Source organism: Scyliorhinus torazame, chromosome 9 (assembly GCF_047496885.1).
Source record: "Scyliorhinus torazame isolate Kashiwa2021f chromosome 9, sScyTor2.1, whole genome shotgun sequence".
In the NCBI taxonomy this organism is placed as follows: Eukaryota; Metazoa; Chordata; class Chondrichthyes; order Carcharhiniformes; family Scyliorhinidae; genus Scyliorhinus; species Scyliorhinus torazame.
This window is the reverse complement of record NC_092715.1, coordinates 243,346,031-243,368,637: the sequence shown is the minus strand read 5'-3', so window position 1 is coordinate 243,368,637 and position 22,607 is coordinate 243,346,031. Positions and strand designations below refer to the sequence as shown.

Sequence of the window (22,607 nt, the reverse complement as noted above, 5' to 3'; positions counted from 1 at the left end):
ATACCTGATGAGGAGCGTTTAAGTATTCTTGGATTACAATCTTTAGAGAAAAGATAAAAGTTGAAGTTTATAAATTGATCCATGGCCTTACTACCTCTAAGCCTTAAAACATCTTTACCCGCAGTTACAACATTTTGTGAGGTCATCAGCGAAAGCTACAGAAATGTGGTTCACGTCTTGGGCTTCGTTAAAAAAACGTTCATGTAGAATTGTTGATACTTGGAATGCTGCACCTAATTTTGCTGTGAATGCTGAAAATGTAGTGACTTTTAGAGAACTTTTTATAAACATAGCGTGATTTTGATGTTATTTTCTGATGTTATATTTCTATGTTATAGTCTGATGTTATTGTCGATGTTTCTTGTTTTTAATTCTGTGCCTATGTGCTTCACACTGTATGGCAATAAAGATAACTAAACAAAATAGACTCTGTCACAATGTTGACCAAGCGTCTATTGGCGAGATGGCCTTGGATTTTAAGGAGTTCAGAAGCGTACAAGTGGATTTTCTCCTGCTAAAATGGCCAACAATATTCCATCACTGTGTGCATACACATTTTTCAACAGTAAAGTTGTCAACACCATTAGGTAGAGAGAAATATCTAAAGGATTTCCGAGTTTTCCAATGATCTTCACCATTTGGTTGCTCTAGTGTTCAGCAGATGGGATCCGTTACCAATACCAAGAGATATCAAGCCTTGAAATTGTAATCATTTTGTAATTTTATCCAGTGGAACAGTTAGGTTCATCATTGTGGATACAAGCATGGTCCACTTGTATTTGTGCCTCCTGAGTTCTCATCCTAAACTCCGCAGTCCTCTTCTGTTTCTCCCCAAATTCTGCCATTTGTACCAATTCTAGCTCCATCCCTGAATCTGCTTGGCTTAAAGGAATTGCACAACTGTGAATCATTGTGGCCTCTGTAAAATATGATCAAATGAATGTCACCTTGATTTCCGGTGAGGGGAATGTGAACGGATGCTCGATAGATGGCTTCTCCTCCTGGAAACTCAAAATTAGGCACTTTGAACCCAAAATAGCCCGCTAAACCCGTGGGAAAAAAAACACCCTTCTCCAACACCACCACAAAGAAAGAAACATGCCAGGCAACAAGAATCCAAGGTACCTAAGATAGGGCAGAGGCAGGAAAAGCCGGGAGAGAAAGACTGAGGCGATGGCGAACACACGGGACGTGGTCCCGGTCACGCTCGCAAGGGATGGACCGCCGGAACATATGCCGGGCTACCTCCAGATAAAGGAATGAAGGGAATTCCTAACACAGGGAGTCCAAGAGCTCAAGGACGCCAGCAAACTTGAAATGATGGCGACGGTGAAAGTGGCGATAGCGGAGGCGTTGGTCACCCTGCAAGCAGTGCTGGAAAAGACGGAATGGTGTCTAAAGGCGCAGGAGGTGATAGTCAGAGAGATGGAGAAGGCTGCGCCCGCCTAGAGCGATCGGAATGCCTCACTGGAGACAGAGATCGCAAGGATGGTGGCGACGTAAGGGACACTAAGGGGGAAGGTCAAAGACCAAGAAAACTGATCGCACGCCAAAACCTCCGCATGATAGGCCGAGCAGAGGGCACCAAGAGCAGGAACCCTATGGAACACGTGGCCCAGGTGCGGGGCAAACTAGTTGGAGGGGAAAACTTCCCCAAACCCCTAGAAGTGGAGAGACCACAGGTCACTCTGGCCAAATCCCAAGACCCCGCGGGGATCAACCGCGGATCATCATTGCGAAACTGCACCGGTACCAAGTCTGAGATAAGATCCTGAACTGAGCAAGGCACACATGGCCCTAGAAATTTGGGGCGGGGCGGTGGGGGGGCACTCGATCACGGTATAGCAGAAAACTGGGGCAGACTCAGCCAAGCGTCGGGCAGAATTTAACAAAGCCACAACGCTTTATAAGAACAATGTGCGGTTTAGGCTGCTGTACCCCGCCAAACTCTGGGTGACTTTCCAGGGCAGGTAGTGCTATTTAACCGCACTGGCAGATACAGATGGAATTGTGCACAAGCTTGGGCTGGGAAGGCAATGAAATCAGCAGTGAGCCAGACAGTTAGTCCTATCAGGCAACAAAAAAATGTAGACTATTTGCGCGGGACTTAACCGCCTCGCCTTCAAATCTGACGTGGAATCCCCGAAAGGGAGGGATGAGAGCAGTAACCCCCGGGCCATCATGGAAGGGATAATGAAACTCCAAAAGGAGTTTGGAGCCTGCTCGGGTTACAAACTTAACCTGAGCAAAAGTGACATCTTCCCTGTGAACCCGCAGGGGGGAGGGACAGAGCTGGAGAGACTGCTGTTCAAACAAGCCCAGACCAAATTCCACTACCGTAGGATCGAAATAGCCTACGACTGGACACGGATCCACAAATGGAATCTCCCTGGCAGGGTGAGTACAAAATAAACATGCTGCCCAGATTCCTCTTTCTGTTAAGATCCTTCCCGATCTACATTCCCAAGGCCTTCTTCAACACGATAGGCAAACTAACAATGGTGATTGCAACCGAGGATCAAAAAGAAGGTTCTGCTCGTATGCTGTCTTATGGGGCGAAATTCTCCCGAAACGGCGCGATGTCCGCCGACTGGCGCCCAAAACGGCGCCAATCAGACGGGCATCGCACCGCCCCAAAGGTGCAGAATGCTCCGCATCTTTGGGGGGCGAGCCCCAACATTGAGGGGATTTCCACCCGGCCAGCTGGCGGAAACGCCCTTTGTTGCCCCGCCAGCTGGCGCGGAAATGACATGTCGGGTGGCGCATGCGCGGGAGCGTCAGCGGCCGCTGACAGTTTCCCGTGCATGCGCAGTGGGGAGAGTCTCTTCCGCCTCCGCCATGGTGGAGACCGTGGCGGAGGCGGAAGGGAAAGAGTGCCCCCACGGCACAGGCCCGCCCGCAGCTAAAGGTGGAGCACAGAGCGCACCTAACCCAATCCCAAATGAATAAGTTCTTTCCAGTGGTGGAGGACAAGTGTGCATGGCACCAGGAAGGCCGGGCCATGTCCAAGTTTGACCGAGTGAAGGTGGAGCCATGCTGCAAAGTGGCGGACTTCGGGGGCTCAGACCAGCCAGAACTCTTCATGGGGAACGGGGTCCGACGCCCTAGCCTCCCTGATCGCCCGCCGGAGAATCTTGCTCGCCTGCTGATCGGCAGCCCCACCCACGGCTGCAGACTGGCTGTCCGATCCGGCGGAATTTCACAAAATGGAGAAAATAAAATTTGCCATCCGAGGGTCGGGAGAGGGCTTCCACAGGACGTGGAACCCATTCACCAACTTACTCCAGCATCTGTTGGTAGCCAGCAAGTAATAGAGTAAGGGACAGAGACGAAAAATAAAGATTGGGGGGGAAGGGAGGGGGAGAGAGACACACAAGGGAATCGAGAGGGACAAGGGACTAAAACTGTCGAGACATCTGTAAATATACACACGGACCAAACTGGGAACGGCAACAAAGGTACGTTGTTGAAAGGGGAGACACGGCCAGAGCAGGAGTGAAATCATGATGTAAATATCTGGATCGACACTGCCTGTCTTTTTAACTCTATTATTTCTTACTCGTTTTTGGTGTGTTGTTTTGTATGTTTTTTTCTCCCTGGTCGGCGTGGTTACGTAAAGTGTAAAATATAATGTAAGTTGTGAAATGCAAAATGTGAAAACCCCAAAAAACAATTTAAAAATTTTTTTTTTTTTTTTTTAATTAAATATTTTATTGAAAATTTTTGGTCAACCAACACAGTACATTGTGCATCCTTTACACAATATTATAACAACACAAATAACAATGACCTATTTTATAAACAAAAAATGAATAAATAATAAATAACAAAAATGAAAACTAGCCCTAATTGGCAACTGCCTTGTCACAAATAACACTCTCCAAAAATATAATTTAACAGTCCAATATATAATTATCTGTAGCAACGACCTATACATACTATACAGTATATATTAACAACCCTGAGAGTCCTTCTGGTTCCTCCTCCCCCCCCCCCCCCCCCCCCCCCCCCGCCGATCCTGGGCTGCTGCTGCTGCCTTCTTTTTCCCATTCAGTCTATCTTTCTGCGAGGTATTGGACGAACGGTTGCCACCGCCTGGTGAACCCTTGAGCCGACCCCCTTAGGGCGAACTTAATCCGCTCTAGCTTTATAAACCCTGCCATGTCATTTATCCAGGTCTCCACCCCCGGGGGCTTGGCTTCTTTCCACATTAGCAATATCCTGCGCCGGGCTACTAGGGACGCAAAGGCCAAAACATCGGCCTCTCTCGCCTCCTGCACTCCCGGCTCTTGTGCAACCCCAAATATAGCCAACCCCCAGCTTGGTTCGACCCGGACTCCTACTACTTTTGAAAGCACCTTTGTCACCCCCATCCAAAACCCCTGTAGTGCCGGGCATGACCAAAACATATGGGTATGATTCGCTGGGCTTCTCGAGCACCTCGCACACCTATCCTCCACCCCAAAAAATTTACTGAGCTGTGCTCCAGTCATATGTGCCCTGTGTAATACCTTAAACTGAATCAGGCTTAGCCTGGCACACGAGGACGACGAGTTTACCCTGCTTAGGGCATCTGCCCACAGCCCCTCCTCGATCTCCTCCCCCAGCTCTTCTTCCCATTTCCCTTTTAGTTCATCTACCATAGTCTCCCCTTCGTCCCTCATTTCCCTATATATATCTGACATCTTACCATCCCCCACCCATGTCTTTGAGATCACTCTGTCCTGCACCTCTTGTGTCGGGAGCTGCGGGAATTCCCTCACCTGTTGCCTCGCAAAAGCCCTCAGTTGCATATACCTGAATGCATTCCCTTGGGGCAACCCATATTTGTCGGTCAGCGCTCCCAGACTCGCGAACTTCCCATCCACAAACAGATCTTTCAGTTGCGTTATTCCTGCTCTTTGCCACATTCCATATCCCCCATCCATTCCCCCCGGGGCAAACCTATGGTTGTTTCTTATCGGGGACCCCCCCAAGGCTCCAGTCTTTCCCCTATGCCGTCTCCACTGTCCCCAAATCTTCAGTGTAGCCACCACCACCGGGCTTGTGGTGTAGTTCCTCGGTGAGAACGGCAATGGGGCTGTCACCATAGCCTGTAGGCTAGTCCCCCTACAGGACGCCCTCTCTAATCTCTTCCACGCCGCTCCCTCCTCCTCTCCCATCCACTTACTCACCATTGAAATATTAGCGGCCCAATAATACTCACTTAGGCTCGGTAGTGCCAGCCCCCCCCCCCTATCCCTGCTACGCTGTAAGAATCCCTTCCTCACTCTCGGGGTCTTCCCGGCCCACACAAAACCCATGATGCTCTTTTCAATCCTTTTAAAAAAAGCCTTCGTGATCACCACCGGGAGGCACTGAAACACAAAGAGGAATCTCGGGAGGACCACCATCTTAACCGCCTGCACCCTCCCTGCCATTGACAGGGATACCATATCCCATCTCTTGAAATCCTCCTCCATCTGTTCCACCAACCGCGTTAAATTTAACCGATGCAATGTGCCCCAATTCTTAGCTATCTGGATCCCCTGGTAACGAAAGTCCCTTGTTACCTTCCTCAACGGTAGGTCCTCTATTTCTCTACTCTGCTCCCCTGGATGCACCACAAACAACTCACTTTTCCCCATGTTCAATTTATACCCTGAAAAATCCCCAAACTCCCCAAGTATCCACATTATTTCTGGCATCCCCTCCGCCGGGTCCGCCACGTATAGTAGCAAATCGTCCGCATACAAAGATACCCGGTGCTCTTCTCCTCCCCTAAATACTCCCCTCCACTTCTTGGAACCCCTCAACGCTATCGCCAGGGGCTCAATCGCCAGTGCAAACAATAATGGGGACAGAGGGCATCCCTGCCTTGTCCCTCTATGGAGCCGAAAATATGCAGATCCCCGTCCATTCGTGACCACGCTCGCCACTGGGGCCCTATACAACAGCTGCACCCATCTAACATACCCCTCTCCAAAACCAAATCTCCTTAACACCTCCCACAAATAATCCCACTCCACTCTATCAAATGCTTTCTCGGCATCCATCGCCACTACTATCTCCGTTTCTCCCTCTGGTGGGGCCATCATCATTACCCCTAACAACCTCCGTATATTCGTGTTCAGCTGTCTCCCCTTCACAAACCCAGTTTGGTCCTCGTGGACCACCCCCGGGACACATTCCTCTATTCTCATTGCCATTACCTTGGCCAGGACCTTGGCATCTACATTTAGGAGGGAAATAGGTCTATAGGACCCGCATTGTAGCGAGTCCTTTTCCTTCTTTAAGAGAAGCGATATCGTTGCTTCAGACATAGTCGGGGGCAGTTGTCCCCTTTCCTTTGCCTCATTAAAGGTCCTCGTCAGTACCGGGGCGAGCAAGTCCACATATTTTCTATAGAATTCGACTGGGAATCCATCCGGTCCCGGGGCCTTTCCCGCCTGCATGCTCCTAATTCCTTTCACCACTTCTTCTACCTCGATCTGTGCTCCCAGTCCCACCCTTTCCTGCTCTTCCACCTTGGGAAATTCCAGCCGATCCAAGAAGCCCATCATTCTCTCCCTCCCATCCGGGGGTTGAGCTTCATATAATTTTTTATAAAATGTCTTGACCACTCCATTCACTCTCTCCGCTCCCCGCTCCAACTCTCCTTCCTCATCCCTCACTCCCCCTATTTCCCTCGCTGCTCCCCTTTTCCTCAATTGTTGTGCCAGCAACCTGCTCGCCTTCTCCCCATATTCGTACTGTACACCCTGTGCCTTCCTCCATTGTGCCTCTGCAGTGCCTGTAGTCAGCAAGTCAAATTCTACATGTAGCCTTTGCCTTTCCCTGTACAGTCCCTCCTCCGGTGCTTCCGCATATTGTCTGTCCACCCTCAAAAGTTCTTGCAGCAACCGCTCCCGTTCCTTACTCTCCTGCTTCCCTTTATGTGCCCTTATTGATATCAGCTCCCCTCTAACCACCGCCTTCAACGCCTCCCAGACCACTCCCACCTGGACCTCCCCATTATCATTGAGTTCCAAGTACTTTTCAATGCACCCCCTCACCCTTAGACACCCCCCCTCATCTGCCATTAGTCCCATGTCCATTCTCCAGGGTGGGCGCCCTCCTGTTTCCTCCCCTATCTCCAAGTCCACCCAGTGTGGAGCGTGATCCGAAATGGCTATAGCCGTATACTCCGTTCCCCTCACCTTCGGGATCAATGCCCTACCCAGCACAAAAAAGTCTATTCGCGAGTAGACTTTATGGACATAGGAGAAAAACGAGAACTCCTTACTCCTAGGTCTGCTAAATCTCCACGGGTCTACACCTCCCATCTGCTCCATAAAATCTTTAAGTACCTTGGCTGCTGCCGGCCTCCTTCCAGTCCTGGACTTCGACCTATCCAGCCCTGGTTCCAACACCGTATTAAAATCTCCCCCCATTATCAGCTTTCCCATCTCTAGGTCCGGAATGCATCCTAGCATCCGCCTCATAAAATTGGCATCATCCCAGTTCGGGGCATATACGTTTACCAAAACCACCGTTTCCCCCTGTAGTTTGCCACTCACCATCACGTATCTGCCCCCGTTATCCGCCACTATAGTCTTTGCCTCGAACATTACCCGCTTCCCCACTAATATAGCCACCCCCCTGTTTTTCGCATCTAGCCCCGAATGGAACACCTGCCCCACCCATCCTTTGCGTAGCCTAACCTGGTCTATCAGTTTCAGGTGCGTTTCCTGTAACATAACCACATCTGCCTTAAGTTTCTTAAGGTGTGCGAGTACCCGTGCCCTCTTTATCGGCCCGTTCAGCCCTCTCACGTTCCACGTGATCAGCCGAGTTGGGGGGCTTCCTACCCCCCCCCCTTGTCGATTAGCCATCACCTTTTTCCAGCTCCTCACCCGGTTCCCACGCAGCTGTATCTCCCCCAGGCGGTGCCCCCCCGCCCATCCTCTCCCATACCAGCTCCCCCCTCTCCCCAGCAGCAGCAACCCAGTAATTCCCCCCTCCCACCCCCCCCTCTAGATCCCCCGCTAGCGTAATTACTCCCCCCATGTTGCTCCCAGAAGTCAGCAAACTCTGGCTGACCTCGGCTTCCCCCCGTGACCTCGGCTCGCACCGTGCGACGCCCCCTCCTTCCTGCTTCTCTATTCCCGCCATGATTATCATAGAGCGGGAACCAAGCCCGCGCTTCTCCCTTGGCCCCGCCCCCAATGGCCAACGCCCCATCTCCTCCACCTCCCCTCCTCCCCCATCACCACCTGTGGGAGAGAGAAAAGTTACCACATCGCAGGATTAGTACATAAAACCCCTCTTTGCCCCCCACATTCGCCCCACCACTTTGTTCGAACGTTCTTTTTAATAACCCGCTCATTCCAGTTTTTCTTCCACAATAAAAGTCCACGCTTCATCCGCCGTCTCAAAGTAGTGGTGCCTCCCTCGATATGTGACCCAGTCTTGCCGGTTGCAGCATTCCAAATTTTATCTTCTTTTTATGAAGCACCGCCTTGGTCCGATTAAAGCTCGCCCTCCTTCTCGCCACCTCCGCACTCCAGTCTTGATAAACGCGGATCACCGCGTTCTCCCATTTACTGCTCCGAGTTTTCTTCGCCCATCTAAGGACCATTTCTCTATCCTTAAAACGGAGGAATCTCACCACTATGGCTCTGGGAATTTCTCCTGCTCTCGGTCCTCGCGCCATCACTCGGTATGCTCCCTCCACCTCCAACGGACCCGCCGGGGCCTCCGCTCCCATTAACGAGTGCAGCATCGTGCTCACATATGCCCCGACGTCCGCTCCCTCCACACCTTCAGGAAGACCAAGAATCCTCAGGTTGTTCCTCCTTGCGTTGTTTTCCAGTGCCTCCAACCTTTCCACACATCGTTTCTGATGTGCCTCCTGCGTCTCCGTCTTCACCACCAGGCCCTGTATATCGTCCTCATTCTCGGCTGCCTTTGCCTTCACGACCCGAAGCTCCCGCTCCTGGGTCTTTTGTTCCTCCTTTAGCCCTTCGATCGCCTGTAGTATCGGGGCCAACAGCTCTTTCTTCATTTCCTTTTTGATCTCTTCCACACAGCATTTCAAGAACTCTTGTTGTTCAGGGCCCCATGTTAAACTGCCACCTTCCGACGCCATCTTGGTTTTTGCTTGCCTTCCTTGCCGCTGTTCTCAAGGATCCACTGCAATCTGGCCACTCTCTCCTCCTTTTTCCATCCGTATCCAGGGGGGATTCCCTTCTGGTTTACCGCACAGTGTTTTTAGCCGTCAAAATTGCCGTTGGGGCTCCTATCAAGAGCCCAAAAGTCCGTTTCACAGGGAGCTGCCGAAACGTGCGACTCAGCTGGTCATCGCCGCACCCGGAAGTCCCAATTTTAAAAAATTGAATGCCATGTTCAGTTGTAATATGTTTAGTCAGTCACTGAGTTGCTAATCCCTCAACAGCTCATCAGCTGCCTCTGCACATGATCAACGCCTCACCTTGAAGGCATTAGGCAAAGGAAGGACGACTGCAAATTAAAATATTGCACAGCATTCCACAGACAGTGTTGTAACCAAACTAAACTCCCTGACCCTCATTGTGCGGCTGGTTCTTATTCACTCGTGGTCCCTTTAACACAGTTGATTGAAATTGTCAGCAGTGACTCTGCTATTGAGGCCAAGGCAAGAACTCAGCAGGATTGAGAGTGAACATCAGGGAGAGATAAGCACGTCATGTTTGCGAACTGTCATAACCCCCACGAGGCCCGTGGAGAAACCATTATCGGCAATTCTCCGTCCGTATCTGCAGGTAAAGCACGTTACGTGGCTCGGCTGCTAACCTCTCACCGGGCGGAGCATCGGTGTGGGGACGGCGCCTACTTTTTGGTCATAAGACTAGACACATGCTCCGGACATAGCCTCACAATCGGAGAATCCAGCCCACAGATGCTTTCCAAAAGTTTGGCAAGTGCGAGTACAAAGCCAAACTACTACACGTTCCCCACACTGCCACGACACATCGAAGAAAATAATGTTACTAAGGGAACTGTCAGTAGCCTGGCAAGCCTTATTCAGTCGCACCTGGCTGCGCTGATCATCAGTTTCTGGACTAATGATGCTCCGCCCCCTCCAAAGCGGCGTATTCAGCGAGTGCGAGATGCGCCGTACCGACGGCCTCAGGACGTTGCCCGATGCTCCGACCCCGACCGGCCGATGTTCCCGACAGCGTGGGTCTCTCATGGTCTCACCTGTCGGGTGAGACCATGAGAGACCCACGCTGTCGGGAACATCGGCCGGCGAGGCGGCTGCGGACTCAGTCCAGCGCTGCCACGGTTCGGGGGAGGGCCGATCCGCAGGCAAGGGGAACTTTGCCATGAACTGGGGGCACTGTTGGGGTTGGTCCGGGGCGCGCGAGCCGGCCAATGGGAGGGTACTATTTGGCAGACCGGGTCAGCACACGGCTGCTGCAGGCCGCCACCGTGCGCAGGCGCGGCCAAGGACCCGGCAATTCTCCGGGCCGTAACGGCAGCTAGAGCCGGGTGCTCTACACTATGTGCCTGCTATCCCCGACCAAACGGAGGATCGGTTGCCATTTTATCTGACGTAAAATGCCACCTTTCCCATGCCAAGGTGGGGACATAGCTTCAAAATCGGACAATCCAGCCCATGACCTGAAGACACTGGATGAGATCTTCTGACTGTTCACACTAGTGGGATATTCCGGTCCTGCCGACGGTGCACCCTCACCGCAGACTTCGCATCAGTGTTGGGTGGATTCAATGGGACCAGAACATCCCGCCACCGACCAACAGCGGGCTGTCGAGGAACATGTCATGGGGAAGGCCAGAGAATCTTACCCTTTATTCACCAAATAGAAATTACAGCCCTCTTGAACGCAAGTTTTCAAGTTTTCTCTTTGGGATATCGGCGTCGCTGGCAACGCCAGCATTTGTTGCCCGTCCTGAATTGCCCTTGAACTGAGGGGTCTGCTGGGCCATTTCAGAGGGCAGTTAAGAATCAACCAGATTTCTGTGGGTCTGGAGTCACATGTACACCAGGCCAGGTAAAGACAGCAGATTTCCTTCTCGAAAGGCATTACTGAACCATGTGGGTTTTCTATAACAAGCAATTTGAGCTTCATGATCAACATTGGGGCTGGTTTAGTACACTGGGCTATATCGCTGGCTTTTAAAGCAGACCAAGGCAGGCCAGCAGCCCGGTTCAATTCCCGTACCAGCCTCCCCGAACAGGCACCGGAATGTGGTGACTAGGAGCTTTTCACAGTAACTTCATTTGAAGCCTACTTGTGACAATGAGCGATTTTCATTTTCATTTTTGAGACTAGCTTTCAATTCCAGATTTTATTAATTGAATTCAAATCCCATCAGCTACCATGGTGGGCTTTGAACCCCTGCCCCAGAGTGTTAGCCTGGATCTCAGTGGCATTACCATTACCATCTCCCGCTTACAAAAACTTTTTTCAAAATTTAAAGGGCCCAATTCTTTTTTTTTCCAATTGAGGGGCAATTTAGCGTGGCCAATCCACCTAGCCTGCACATCTTTGGGTTGTGGGGGTGAGACGCACGCACACACGGGGAGAATGTGCAAATTCCACATGACAGTGACCCGTGGCCGTGGTCGAACCTGGGTCCTCGGCGCCGTGAGTCAGCAGTGTTAACCACTGCGCCACCGTGCCGCCCAATCACATATATACTTTTGCCATTTTTATTTTCTGCCCCATATCACCAAGGTTCCTTCAACTGCACCTTCCAAACCCAGCATCTTTTAGCATCAAGCAGAATGAAGGCAGCAACTCCACTATCTGCAGGTTCCCACCTAGGCACATTACCATCCTGACTTAGAAATATATCCCTGATCCTCCATTGTTGCTTGGTCTAAATCCTGGAACTCTCCCCCCCAACGACACTGTGGACTACAGTATTCAGGAAGCTTGCCCGCAAACACCTTCTCAAGGACAATTGGTGATCGGCAATAAATGCTGGCCGAGCCAGCAATGCCCACATCCCATAAATTTAAAAAAAGATACGGCCCCAAACTCATCCTTCTACACCAGGCCTGTTCGACGTATGGCCTGTGGACCAGATGCAGTATGTGAAGCCCCTCTATGCAGCCCACATAGACAGTTTTCAAATTCCCATCAAAGAGGTGAGTTTCAGTGGAAGATTCTGCATTGAGCTGCTCCTCTAATCACCGGCGCTTCTCTCTTGAGTTTGTTGCTGATAGGCTTATGAGCCGACCAGCAACAAACTATGGGAGATAAACAACCCCTGAATAGTGGAGCAATGAGCACTGGCATTGGTGAGAGTGCCGAGGGCTTCCCGGCCGAGCGAAACAAAGGTATGGCGGGGCTGGAGCTCCGAGGAGCCCAGCAACGACAGGACTGGAGCCCAGGTAAATCAGGCCCAGGAAAGGAGGGGTTTTGGAGGGTCTGAGGAGGAGGCAGTGCTGTGGTGAGGATGTGGGAGTGAGAGAGAGTGTGTGTGAGACTGACTTGAGTTGGTGTGGAAGTGAGTGAGTGAGTGAGTGAGCGGGTGAGTGAGTGAGCGAGCGAGCGAGCGAGAGACGGAGTGTGTGGGGCTGAGAGTGCGAAAGATTGAATGTGTGGGGTGAGTGCGAGTCTGCCTTATGCTCAGTTTCATGTTTTTCACTCACTCTCACCGCCCCACACCACCACATACACACACACAGCCGCACAGTCACCCACCCACATACACTGACCCTCTCACTCTGCTCATTTTTATGATGTCCCCTTTTTAAATTAAACAAGTTATTGCTGTGACATTGCTATTCTTTTGCCCAGCAATTGTTTCTTTCCTTAAAATCTAATTTATTGTTGTGCCAAACCTGATCTTTCTGAAATTTGCTCACTGACTCCTCAAGTGAGAAAAAGATGCAAATATGGACATGCATTCAATGTGACCGTGTGAAAGTGGGAGGAAATAAATCAAGAGATGCATTGGATTTATTGGGACAAGAGGGCCACCAGGTTATGGGAAACGGAATGGCAGAGAAGAATAGAGTGATCAACTGTAAAGAAGGTATGAGATTGATGGTCATGCACTAAGTACATCAACAACACACTCTGCAGAACTCAAGGACCTTTAACTAAAAATAAGCATTACAAATCTTCATACCGCATTGTGCAATGATTTCATAAGCCTATAATGTTGTAAGTGTCGTAGGCTTAGTCAGAGTGAGACCTGATATTAATGAACCAAGTGATTGTCTAAAACATTCACTTCAGAAAATAAGGCCCAGATTTTTGCCGTGACAGAAAAGTTACCCCAGTAGCGAAAATCCCAGAAATGGCCAACATCTCTAAGCCCCACACCTGGCATTTTCCACCTCTCGGGAAGGCGGCAGGCATGGAATTGGGTCGGGGTTCGCGCATGCACCCTTTGCAGAGGCAGCTGGCCACTTCGATCACCAGCTGAAGTGGGATTTTGGAGGGCCAGGTGTGCGAAACCCGAAGTGTGAAGGTTAGGTTTGAGCTTGTCTGTATTTGGTGGATTTGTTTGGACAACCCCTTTGGATAGGGTTCCAGGCCCTTTTGGGAGCAGTAAGAAATTCTTGGGTCGAGGTAATGTATCCTTTGGGATTATTAGAAGTGCATGGCTTTCCTCCAGGTGCTCCAGTGTCCTCCCCACAGTCCAAAGATGTGCAGGTTAGGTGGATTTGTCATGCTAAATTGCCTTTAGTGGCAAAACACGTTAGGTGGGGTTACTGGGCAATGGGGATAGTGTAAGTGTGGGATTGAGTAGGGTGCTCTTTCCAAGAGCTGGTGCAGACTCAATGGGCCAAATGGCCTCCTTCTGCACTATAAATTCTATGAACATGATTATGTACTTTTACACAAACTCACTGGAACTCTCCAGATATCAAAGAACTTTAAAGAACTGTTCATCTGCCAAGGAAGTGACAAAGGTGTCAAAGAACTGTTCAAATATACGAGATGAGTTAGCATGGGAGCGGTAAAGGTAAATGGTGATGGGCTCACCCCACCCCCACCCCTACCCACACAAGGACTGAATATCCTACAGATGAAACATTTTTTAAAGGTCGGTTCCGCCAAGCAAGTAAATCTCCCAGCTCCGCACACCCAACCCAGGGTCAACAAAATCTGGGCCAGTCACATGCTATCAAACAGAGTTGCCACTGAGGCTGGTTCAGTGGCAAAGAACTCTGAAAATATGCCTGGACTCGATACAGGCTCCATCAGTCCTCGTCGCCTTCTGGAGTAGTGCAATAGAGAACGCCACAAGCTGTTATTTCACTTATGTCCTGACCAGTGCTCAATAACTGGGAGAGGAGTCAAGAGAAATAAACACAACAGTAAACGGGGCTGCTGGAAAACAAAATCAGGAGCAGGAACCACTAACTACTAATCCAGGGTAGCAGATTCCAAATACTACCCAGTGGAGATCAGCTAACATGCCAGGTACGAGGGGGTCAAACCTGGAACCCTCTAGTCACTGTGGCCTAGCACCCCAGGCATATGCTTGTAAACATTCAACCATTAGGGGACCAATCGCTGCTGAATTTAGACCATTTCGGAGTACATTTGAAATTAGAAAGTTTTTTGTATTACCATCCTGAATTTTCCAGCAAGTTGCGGAGAATTGCTTGTGGTACTGAGCAGTTGTAATAGCCCATTCCAATGTAAGATCTCCAGATTTTATTCTTGCTTGCAATCTTGTGTAGACTGGCAAGGATTTCATTTTCACCTAAGGGGGGAAGAAAAAAAAACAAAAGTCGCATCGACTAATCTCACTTAAAAAAGATTACAGACAAGCTAAATTACCACAAAGTGGCAAGAAAGGAAAACCCAAAAGGCACGTGTGGCCCAGTGTGCAATCACAATTAATTTTGCAAAACAATATTGACTTTATTGCTCCTCCCCCTTGAATGATGGCTTTGCCTCAAGTCACATTCATCTCCAAAAGTAACAGCGTTGGGTAAAATGGGCATTTCCAAATTTGAAATATACCAGTACAAGTCTGAATATTGACACTATTAGGACTAGTTTGTTAGCCATCCCAACATAACTGGTTAATGTCGCCGTCACCAAATCTTGAAAGGATTACAAAATTCCTACAGCCTGTGATACCAGTGAGGAGTTTTTAATAAGGACACGGGGAGTCCACACAGAGTAAGAATAAAGAACTTAATTTATTTACAGAAACGTCATGTACAACTCCCGGTGGATCCCTACCGGGTCTCCCCACGGATGGTGCTTTATTGGCCGACCTTTTATATATAGCTGAATGGAGTTCTCCCGTCTCTCAGCGGGGGATCTGGTACTCTGCGAGGACCACTGAGAAGATAATCATTCCCACCCCTTAAGTCCTGTGCGGGATCGGACAGAGTTGTAATCTCGCTACTAGAGACTGCTGATCACATCGGCGGCTGTGTGGAGTTTGCACGTTCTCCCCGAGCCTGCGTGGGTTTCCTCCGGGTGCTCTGGTTTCCTCCCACAGTCCAAAGATGTGCAGGTTAGGTGGACTGGCTGTGATAAAATCCCTTAGTGTCCAATGATATGTGGGTTAAGTATGGTTATGGGGTTACGGTGATAGGGCGGGGTAAGTGCCTGGTTATGGTGCTATTTTGGAGCTTCGGTGCTATGATTCCTGAAGGGCATTTAGCTCATTGGAAGCAGACTGTAAGATGTGGAGCACGTACTATACAACAGCACAACAGGACTTATTACACGTGGAGCTGGAGGTGCCCCCACCAGGAGGTCGACCCATTGACGTGCACACACACACAAATAGTTTTAGTTGATGTAATTACGGTATTTGGTTAGTGAGTTGCTTTTATTTCAATAAAGCATTGCGATTGTTTCACCTGAAATATGACGGTACAAGAGATTCATTTCAAAATGTTTCATGTCGTCACCCAGCAGAGAAAGATGCATGGGTTGGATAATAAAGGGGTCGATTTGGGTACATGTCTGAATGCGACGCTGTTTTCAGCATTGGTCTGGTACAGAGGACAGGGGACACCCCAGACAATGAAAGATGCAATTTGTAATGCGGCAGGGCGCCGGAAGGGGGAACCTGCAGAAGGATTAGTAGAAGTTTTATAAATTTTGAGTACCCAATTCATTTTTTTCCAATTAAGGGGCAATTTGGCATGGCCAATTCACCTACCCTGCACATCTTTGGGTTGTGGGGCTGAGACCCACGCAGGCATAGGGAGAATGTGCAAACTCCACTCGGACAGTGACCAGGGCCCGGGATCGTACCCGGGTCCTCAGTGCCGTGAGGCAGCAGTGCTAACCACTGCGCCACCATGCCGCTCCGAAGGATTACATAGATGTCGTCAGGGTCCAAACCATCCGTTTTTGCCAATCGTTTGCGGAGAAATGTTCATGGAGTAAATGGACCAGACCTAGATAGAAAAAACCTATCACAAGATAAGCGGAGTAGATGGTTACAGACCCTTATCTCAAAGTCTAACTCGGGTACACAGGACACATGTGATACATTTGAACCCAAGGGCAATACTCCATTTAGAAGCTTGCGTTCTAAGGCTTCTGATCCGAGGATGGGAAAGGAGGATAAAAAGGACAGATAGGGCAGGTACCTGTCCTCCAGGCCAATGAGGGAGGAGGACATGGGGCAGAAGCCTGGAGGAATGAAAGTCCGGAATGGCCAGGGCTTTGTGGACCTCCCAGGCTGCACCAAGGGGGTGGGCAAAATTCGCACTGGGATAACCCTCAGTCCTCCTCAGGACACAGACCTGACAATGGAAGAAAGATTTCATTTTTTAATTTAGAGTACCCAATTCTTTTTCTCCAATTAAAAACAGGACTCAGAGCGAGAGACTGCAAAGCCCTGACACGATCCCCATGGTCTCCATATATGGAATGAGCCTCTGGCTCGTCAGGTGGGAATGAAACTGATAGGGAGGATGCAACCAGCCTTAAGGTAGAGGAAAGGACAGGAAAGCTGTACCCCGTGTGCGATTCACAACAGATCAGATTGATGGAGGGTGAGAACACTGATGAGGAGTGACGTGGACAGGCTTCAGTTGAATGGGTGTGCAAGTGTGAATGGGATTCTTTTGGCTGACCACGTGTGGGGTAGGAGGCAGCTCCGCTACATTTTTACGTGATACTGGAGGCTCTAAGACAAACTTAAACACGAGCCAACGAGATGACTCAGATTGGCATATCACCCAGACCATAGCTTTTAAGTGGATTTCGAGGACATTCACAGACCAGTATTATCACTCAAAAATTACCTTTTCGGATTGGAGCTTCTGAATTCCACCATAAATGCATTCTGGTAGATTTAGGGAAGGATGATTGGAAATTTTGGGAGTAAATGCTATGAGGTAGCGCGGCTTTATATGGGACACAGTTAACCACTGTATCTGGCGACATCCTGATATAACGAGACCATTGCTAATATCTTTGGGGCATATGCAGAATGAGTTTGTTGTATGGCTACTTTCTGATTGAAGTCGACAGAAATGTCAGATGGTTCAGATGCGCAGAGGACAATTCTAACTCATGGGCAAGCCTTTGCCACCCATTAGCATGATTGTGGAATAATAGAAGGCGAGCTCCTCTTGGGGGGCCCTGACCATTGCCCTCAGAAACAGTACGACTTCCTGCGTAAAGCTGAGGGAGTTGTAAGAAATATAGCGGATAGCTTGCCCCAACAGCAGGGGCTGCGACCTGCGGCATCAACCTCTAACTCTCCGATATGGCTCGTGCAGAAACCAGATGGTTCATGGTGATAAACAATAGACTATAGAGAGCTTAAAAGAATAGTTGCTGTCTCCCCAACAGTAGCCACTAGCCCTGAAAGACAAATTAAACAAATGCCGAGAGCTAAATGGTTCACAGTTTTCAATATTAGTCATGATTATTGGTCTGTGCCCTTAGCTGAGCTGCGCCAATATAAATTTGTGTTTACAATCCAAGGACAACAGTACACATAGACTTGCCTCCCCACAGGATTCTATAAGCCCCTCGATCTTCCACCAAAGAATGGCTACCGGATCCCAGAATATTTGATACAGCATGTTGATGATTTATTGTTACAAACAGACCAGGGAAGAGCACCTAACATTGCTAGACGAACTGTTAGCTGTATTAACCCAGTTAGTAGTCAAGGTTAACCTCAAAGAAGGTCCAAATAATGAGGTGTCATATTTGGGCATTGTGTTATCCGCAGGAGTTAATTCCATTGATGACAAACGAATATGTACTATACGTCAATACCCTATCCCAATTGATGTGCAGTCTCTACGGAACTTTTTATGATTGGTAGGTTATTGCCCTAGTCATGTGAACGATTTGCAGAAAAGGTTGCCCCACCCTGTACACTCTGAGAAAGAAAAATGCGCTTTGGGATGGAATGACAACACACTCAGGCAATGACTAACCTTAAGGAAGCATTGTTACAGGCACCTGCTCTCCAGGGGATATGGATTGGCCATGCTAAATGGCCCCTTAATTGGAAAAATAAATGAATTGGGTACCTTCAATTTATAAAACAATTTTTTTTTTTTTTTAATTGCCTTGTATGTTGGAACCTACTGCTCCAAGGCAAGAACGTATCGGTGTAAAGAACACATCGACACCTCTGTTGGCCCCTAATTTAGTTTCATGGTGAACCCCATGAGTGTGAGTTGGCAGCAGTAGCCTATTTAGTGACGCACCAACATAAATTCCCACCACCCCATAACACTCAGACTCGACGTAACAGCCTGACAGGATACTTGCCTCTATGGGAAGCAAGGCGAGTTGTGTCAGCAATCGGAAAGCTGTTGTCATCTGCCCTCGTGCCAAATAATTTTTTTTTACTTTGCCGCTTCAGCCAATACGGAATAATCAATGTTGCGGCCCACAGTGAAACTGCGGCACAGGCAAAAGAAAATGGGAAAGCAGACCTTCTGGTAAAAAGGATCAAGACTGTTAGGTGAAGGATGGGATCGATCAGAGGGAAAGGACTGAAGAACAAATAGCAGCAGTAAAGGTATCGCAGACAAATATTGAAGACTTAAAGGAAGCACAAGGGAAGGACCATAAACGAAGCTAGTCCAACAAGATCCCCCCCTCCAATAAATGGCCCGTAGAATATAAAAGGGAAGAATGTAGCAGAAGAATAAAAGAGAGATTGACATGAAGGAATGGGCTATATGTAATACCTGCACAGGACAGAAACCAGATGATCTATGAGCATCATGATATATATGGGCATCAAAGCTTTGAACCCACCGAGGCCAGAATTAAACGATAATGCTGGTAGACGGTTTGGGAAAAGACGTATAATGTTAGGTAGAAAGCTGGCTTATTTGCGTTCAGAAGAATCCACACCAATATCCGAATAAAGCAGAATTGAGACATAATCGACCAGTGGCAAGATCCTGGATTAATCTACAAATTGATTATGTAGGCCCATTGTCAGCCTGCAAAGGAGGTTATAAGTACATCCTAGTCATTCCAAACACCTTCAACAAATGGGTAGAACCCTTTCCTACAAAAAAAAAATGATACCACAGCTACCACAGCAAAAATACTGATACATCAGGTTTATACCTCGAAGTATAGACTCGGACCGAGGGTCACACTTTACTGCCAAAGTGATGCAGTTGGCAATGGAATTGCGAGGATTGCAACAGAAAAAATCCAAATAGCCTAGCATCAACAATTCAGCGGTATTGTAGGAAGAATGAACAGAACTTTAAAAACTATGATGTGGAGATGCCGGCGTTGGACTGGGGTGAGCACAGTAAGAAGTTTTACAACACCAGGTTAAAGTCCAACAGGTTTGTTTCGATGTCACTAGCTTTCGGAGCGCTGCTCCTTCCTCAGGTGAATGAAGAGGTATGCTCCAGAAACATATATATAGACAAATTCAAAGACGCCAGACAATGCTAGGAATGCGAGCATTAGCAGGTGATTAAATCTTTACAGATCTGGAGATGGGGTAACTCCAGGTTAAAGAGGTGTGAATTGTGTCAAGCCAGGACAGTTGGTAGGATTTCGCAGGCCAGATGGTGGGGGATGAATGTAATGCGACATGAATCCCAGGTCCCGGTTGAGGCCGCACTCATGTGTGCGGAACTTGGCTATAAGCTTCTGCTCGCGATTCTGCATTGTCGCGCGTCCTGAAGGCCGCCTTGGAGAACGCTTACCTGGAGATCAGAGGCTGAATGCCCTTGACCGCTGAAGTGTTCCCCGACTGGAAGGGAACATTCCTGCCTGGTGATTGTCGCACGATGTCCATTCATTCGTTGTCGCAGCGTCTGCATGGTCTCGCCAATGTACCACGCTTCGGGACATCCTTTCCTGCAGCGTATGAGGTAGACAACGTTGGCCGAGTCGCACGAGTATGTACCGCGTACCTGGTGGGTGGTGTTCTCACGTGAAATGGTGGTATCCATGTTGATGATCTGGCACGTCTTGCAGATTGCCATGGCAGGGTTGTGTGGTGTCGTGGTCACTGTTCTGAAGGCTGAGTAGTTTGCTGCAAACAATGGTTTGTTTGAGGTTGCGCGGTTGTTTGAAGGCAAGTAGTGGGGGTGTGGGGATGACCTTGGCAAGATGTTCATCTTCATCGATGACGTGTTGAAGGCTGTGAAGAAGATGTCGTAGTTTCTCCGCTCCGGGGAAGTACTGGACGACGAAGGGTATTCTGTCGGTTGTGTCCCATGTTTGTCTTCTGAGGAGGTCGGTGCGGTTTTTCGCTGTGGCGCGTTGGAACTGTCGCTCGATGAGTCGAGTGCCATATCCCGTTCGTACGAGGGCATCTTTCAACGTCTGTAGATGTCTGTTACGCTCCTCCTCGTCTGAGCAGATCCTGTGTATACGGAGAGCTTGTCCATAGGGGATGGCTTCTTTAATGTGTTTAGGGTGGTTTAGGGTAGTTAAAAACTATGCTCAGGAAAGTAGTGCAGCAGAACTATACAACCGGAGTGTTACCCTATATCCTAATGATAGTGCGAAACAACACGTATCCAATTCTACTGGGTTTACACCCCATGAATTAATGACAGGGAGAAAGATGAGAGGGATTAAGTTCTTATTGGGAATAGACTTACCAAAATCACAACCAGAAACCATCAATCATGAGACCTCTGTAAAGGAACTGGTGAAAGCTTTACAAAGCAATACAGCCATCAGCAGCTGTCAAACTGGGGAAAAGGCGACTGCAAAGTTATTCGGCATGTCTGCATCGACTCTCAGAAACTTCTACAGATGTGCGATAGAGAGCATCCCATCCGGCTGCATCACAGCCTGGTATGGCAACTGCTCGGTCCAAGATCGCAAGAAATTGCATAGTGCAGTGAACTCAGCCCAACGCATCACACAAGCTTGCCACCCTCACATTGATTCTGTATACACCTCCCGCTACCTCAGGAAGGCAGACAGCATTGTCAGAGACCCCTCACACCCAGGCTTTGCCCTCTTCCCGACCCTTCCATCAGGCAGAAGGTACAGAAGTCTGAAGACCCGCACATCCAGATATAGGAACAGCTACTAGCCTCAACGACTCTTCCTCGGACTGATTTGTTCCCTGAAAGAACACTATTCTTGTGTTCTACTCTTGCTCATGTATTGCTTTGTTTGGCCCTTGTTCCACACTGTAACCAATCATTATTTGTTGATGTACCATTTGTCAATGTATTCTGTTGATTATTCTTTTGTCTACTATGTACGTACTGTGTACATTCCCTTGGTCGCAGAAAAATACTTTTCACTGTACTTCGGTACATGTGACAATAAATATCAATCAATCAATCAACTGGAAGGGTAACTTCTGGAGAACTACAGACAGGGGAGCAAGTGATTGTGAGAATATAACAAACTGAGTTTTCTGACCCCAAGATTTGCAGGATCATACAGCATTGCGGACCAAGCTAGTCAGTCAGTACACAAAGTCCTGCTGGATACCAGGGGATGCAAGTGGTATCGCATCAATCAGTTAAAACTATACAAGGGATCACAAGGGAAACAGGCAGGATTCCGTGAAGAATGTCACACAAGACCTGTTCAGTTGGATGCTTTAGATGATGCAGGGAATCGGGAAAACCCGAGTGCAGGTGCAGTTGGGCTTGTGGATAGGAAAAGGGATGAAGATAATGAGGATGGTGAGGAAGACAGAGGGATGTCAGAGGATTGGAAAGCCAAAGCAGACTTGATCGCCAGAGGGAACAAGGAGGCATCAGAAATATTTGACAGTCCCTCAGATGACGAGGACTTATCGCAGGAGCTGATATTACCTTGATTTGTCCCAACAGGCCCATGCAAGGGAGCAACCCGCCCTGAAGTGGCTTGTGATATTCGGACTCTTGTGCTGGACAATCAGAACCACGAGAGCCAGACAAACAAACCGTAACCAGATATTTGGAATGCAGACTGAACAGAATCACGTTAATTTGGGAAGAGGCATGGACAGACTTGGATTGCTAGGATTTTTGCCGAGATGAAACTAAGACCCAGGAGAATGGGATACATCTGGAAGTGTCGGTAACGGCAGAAACGGCCCAGTACCCGGGCGGAAAGCTACAGCAGAAATTGAAGGACTATAAAGACCTGAAATGTCCCCAAAACCCGCCTCAGGACTGGTAGTGGGACCACCATATGGTATACATTATGGATGATATGCAAGGTTCA

At 48.8% G+C, this 22,607-nt stretch overlaps 1 protein-coding gene across 2 annotated transcripts in view; it reads right to left on the bottom strand.

The window, feature by feature from the left end:
• gldc (glycine dehydrogenase (decarboxylating)) overlaps positions 1-22,607 on the bottom strand; it is a 219,717-nt gene that overhangs the window by 147,719 nt on the left and 49,391 nt on the right. The window contains exon 3 of one of the 2 annotated variants that reach the window (XM_072517219.1): positions 14,562-14,697. The exons of the other annotated variant lie outside the window; for it this stretch is intronic. Within the exon in view, the coding sequence (XP_072373320.1) occupies positions 14,562-14,697 (136 nt within the window). The remainder of the gene's footprint in view (positions 1-14,561; positions 14,698-22,607) is intronic. 2 annotated transcript variants of the gene reach the window in all.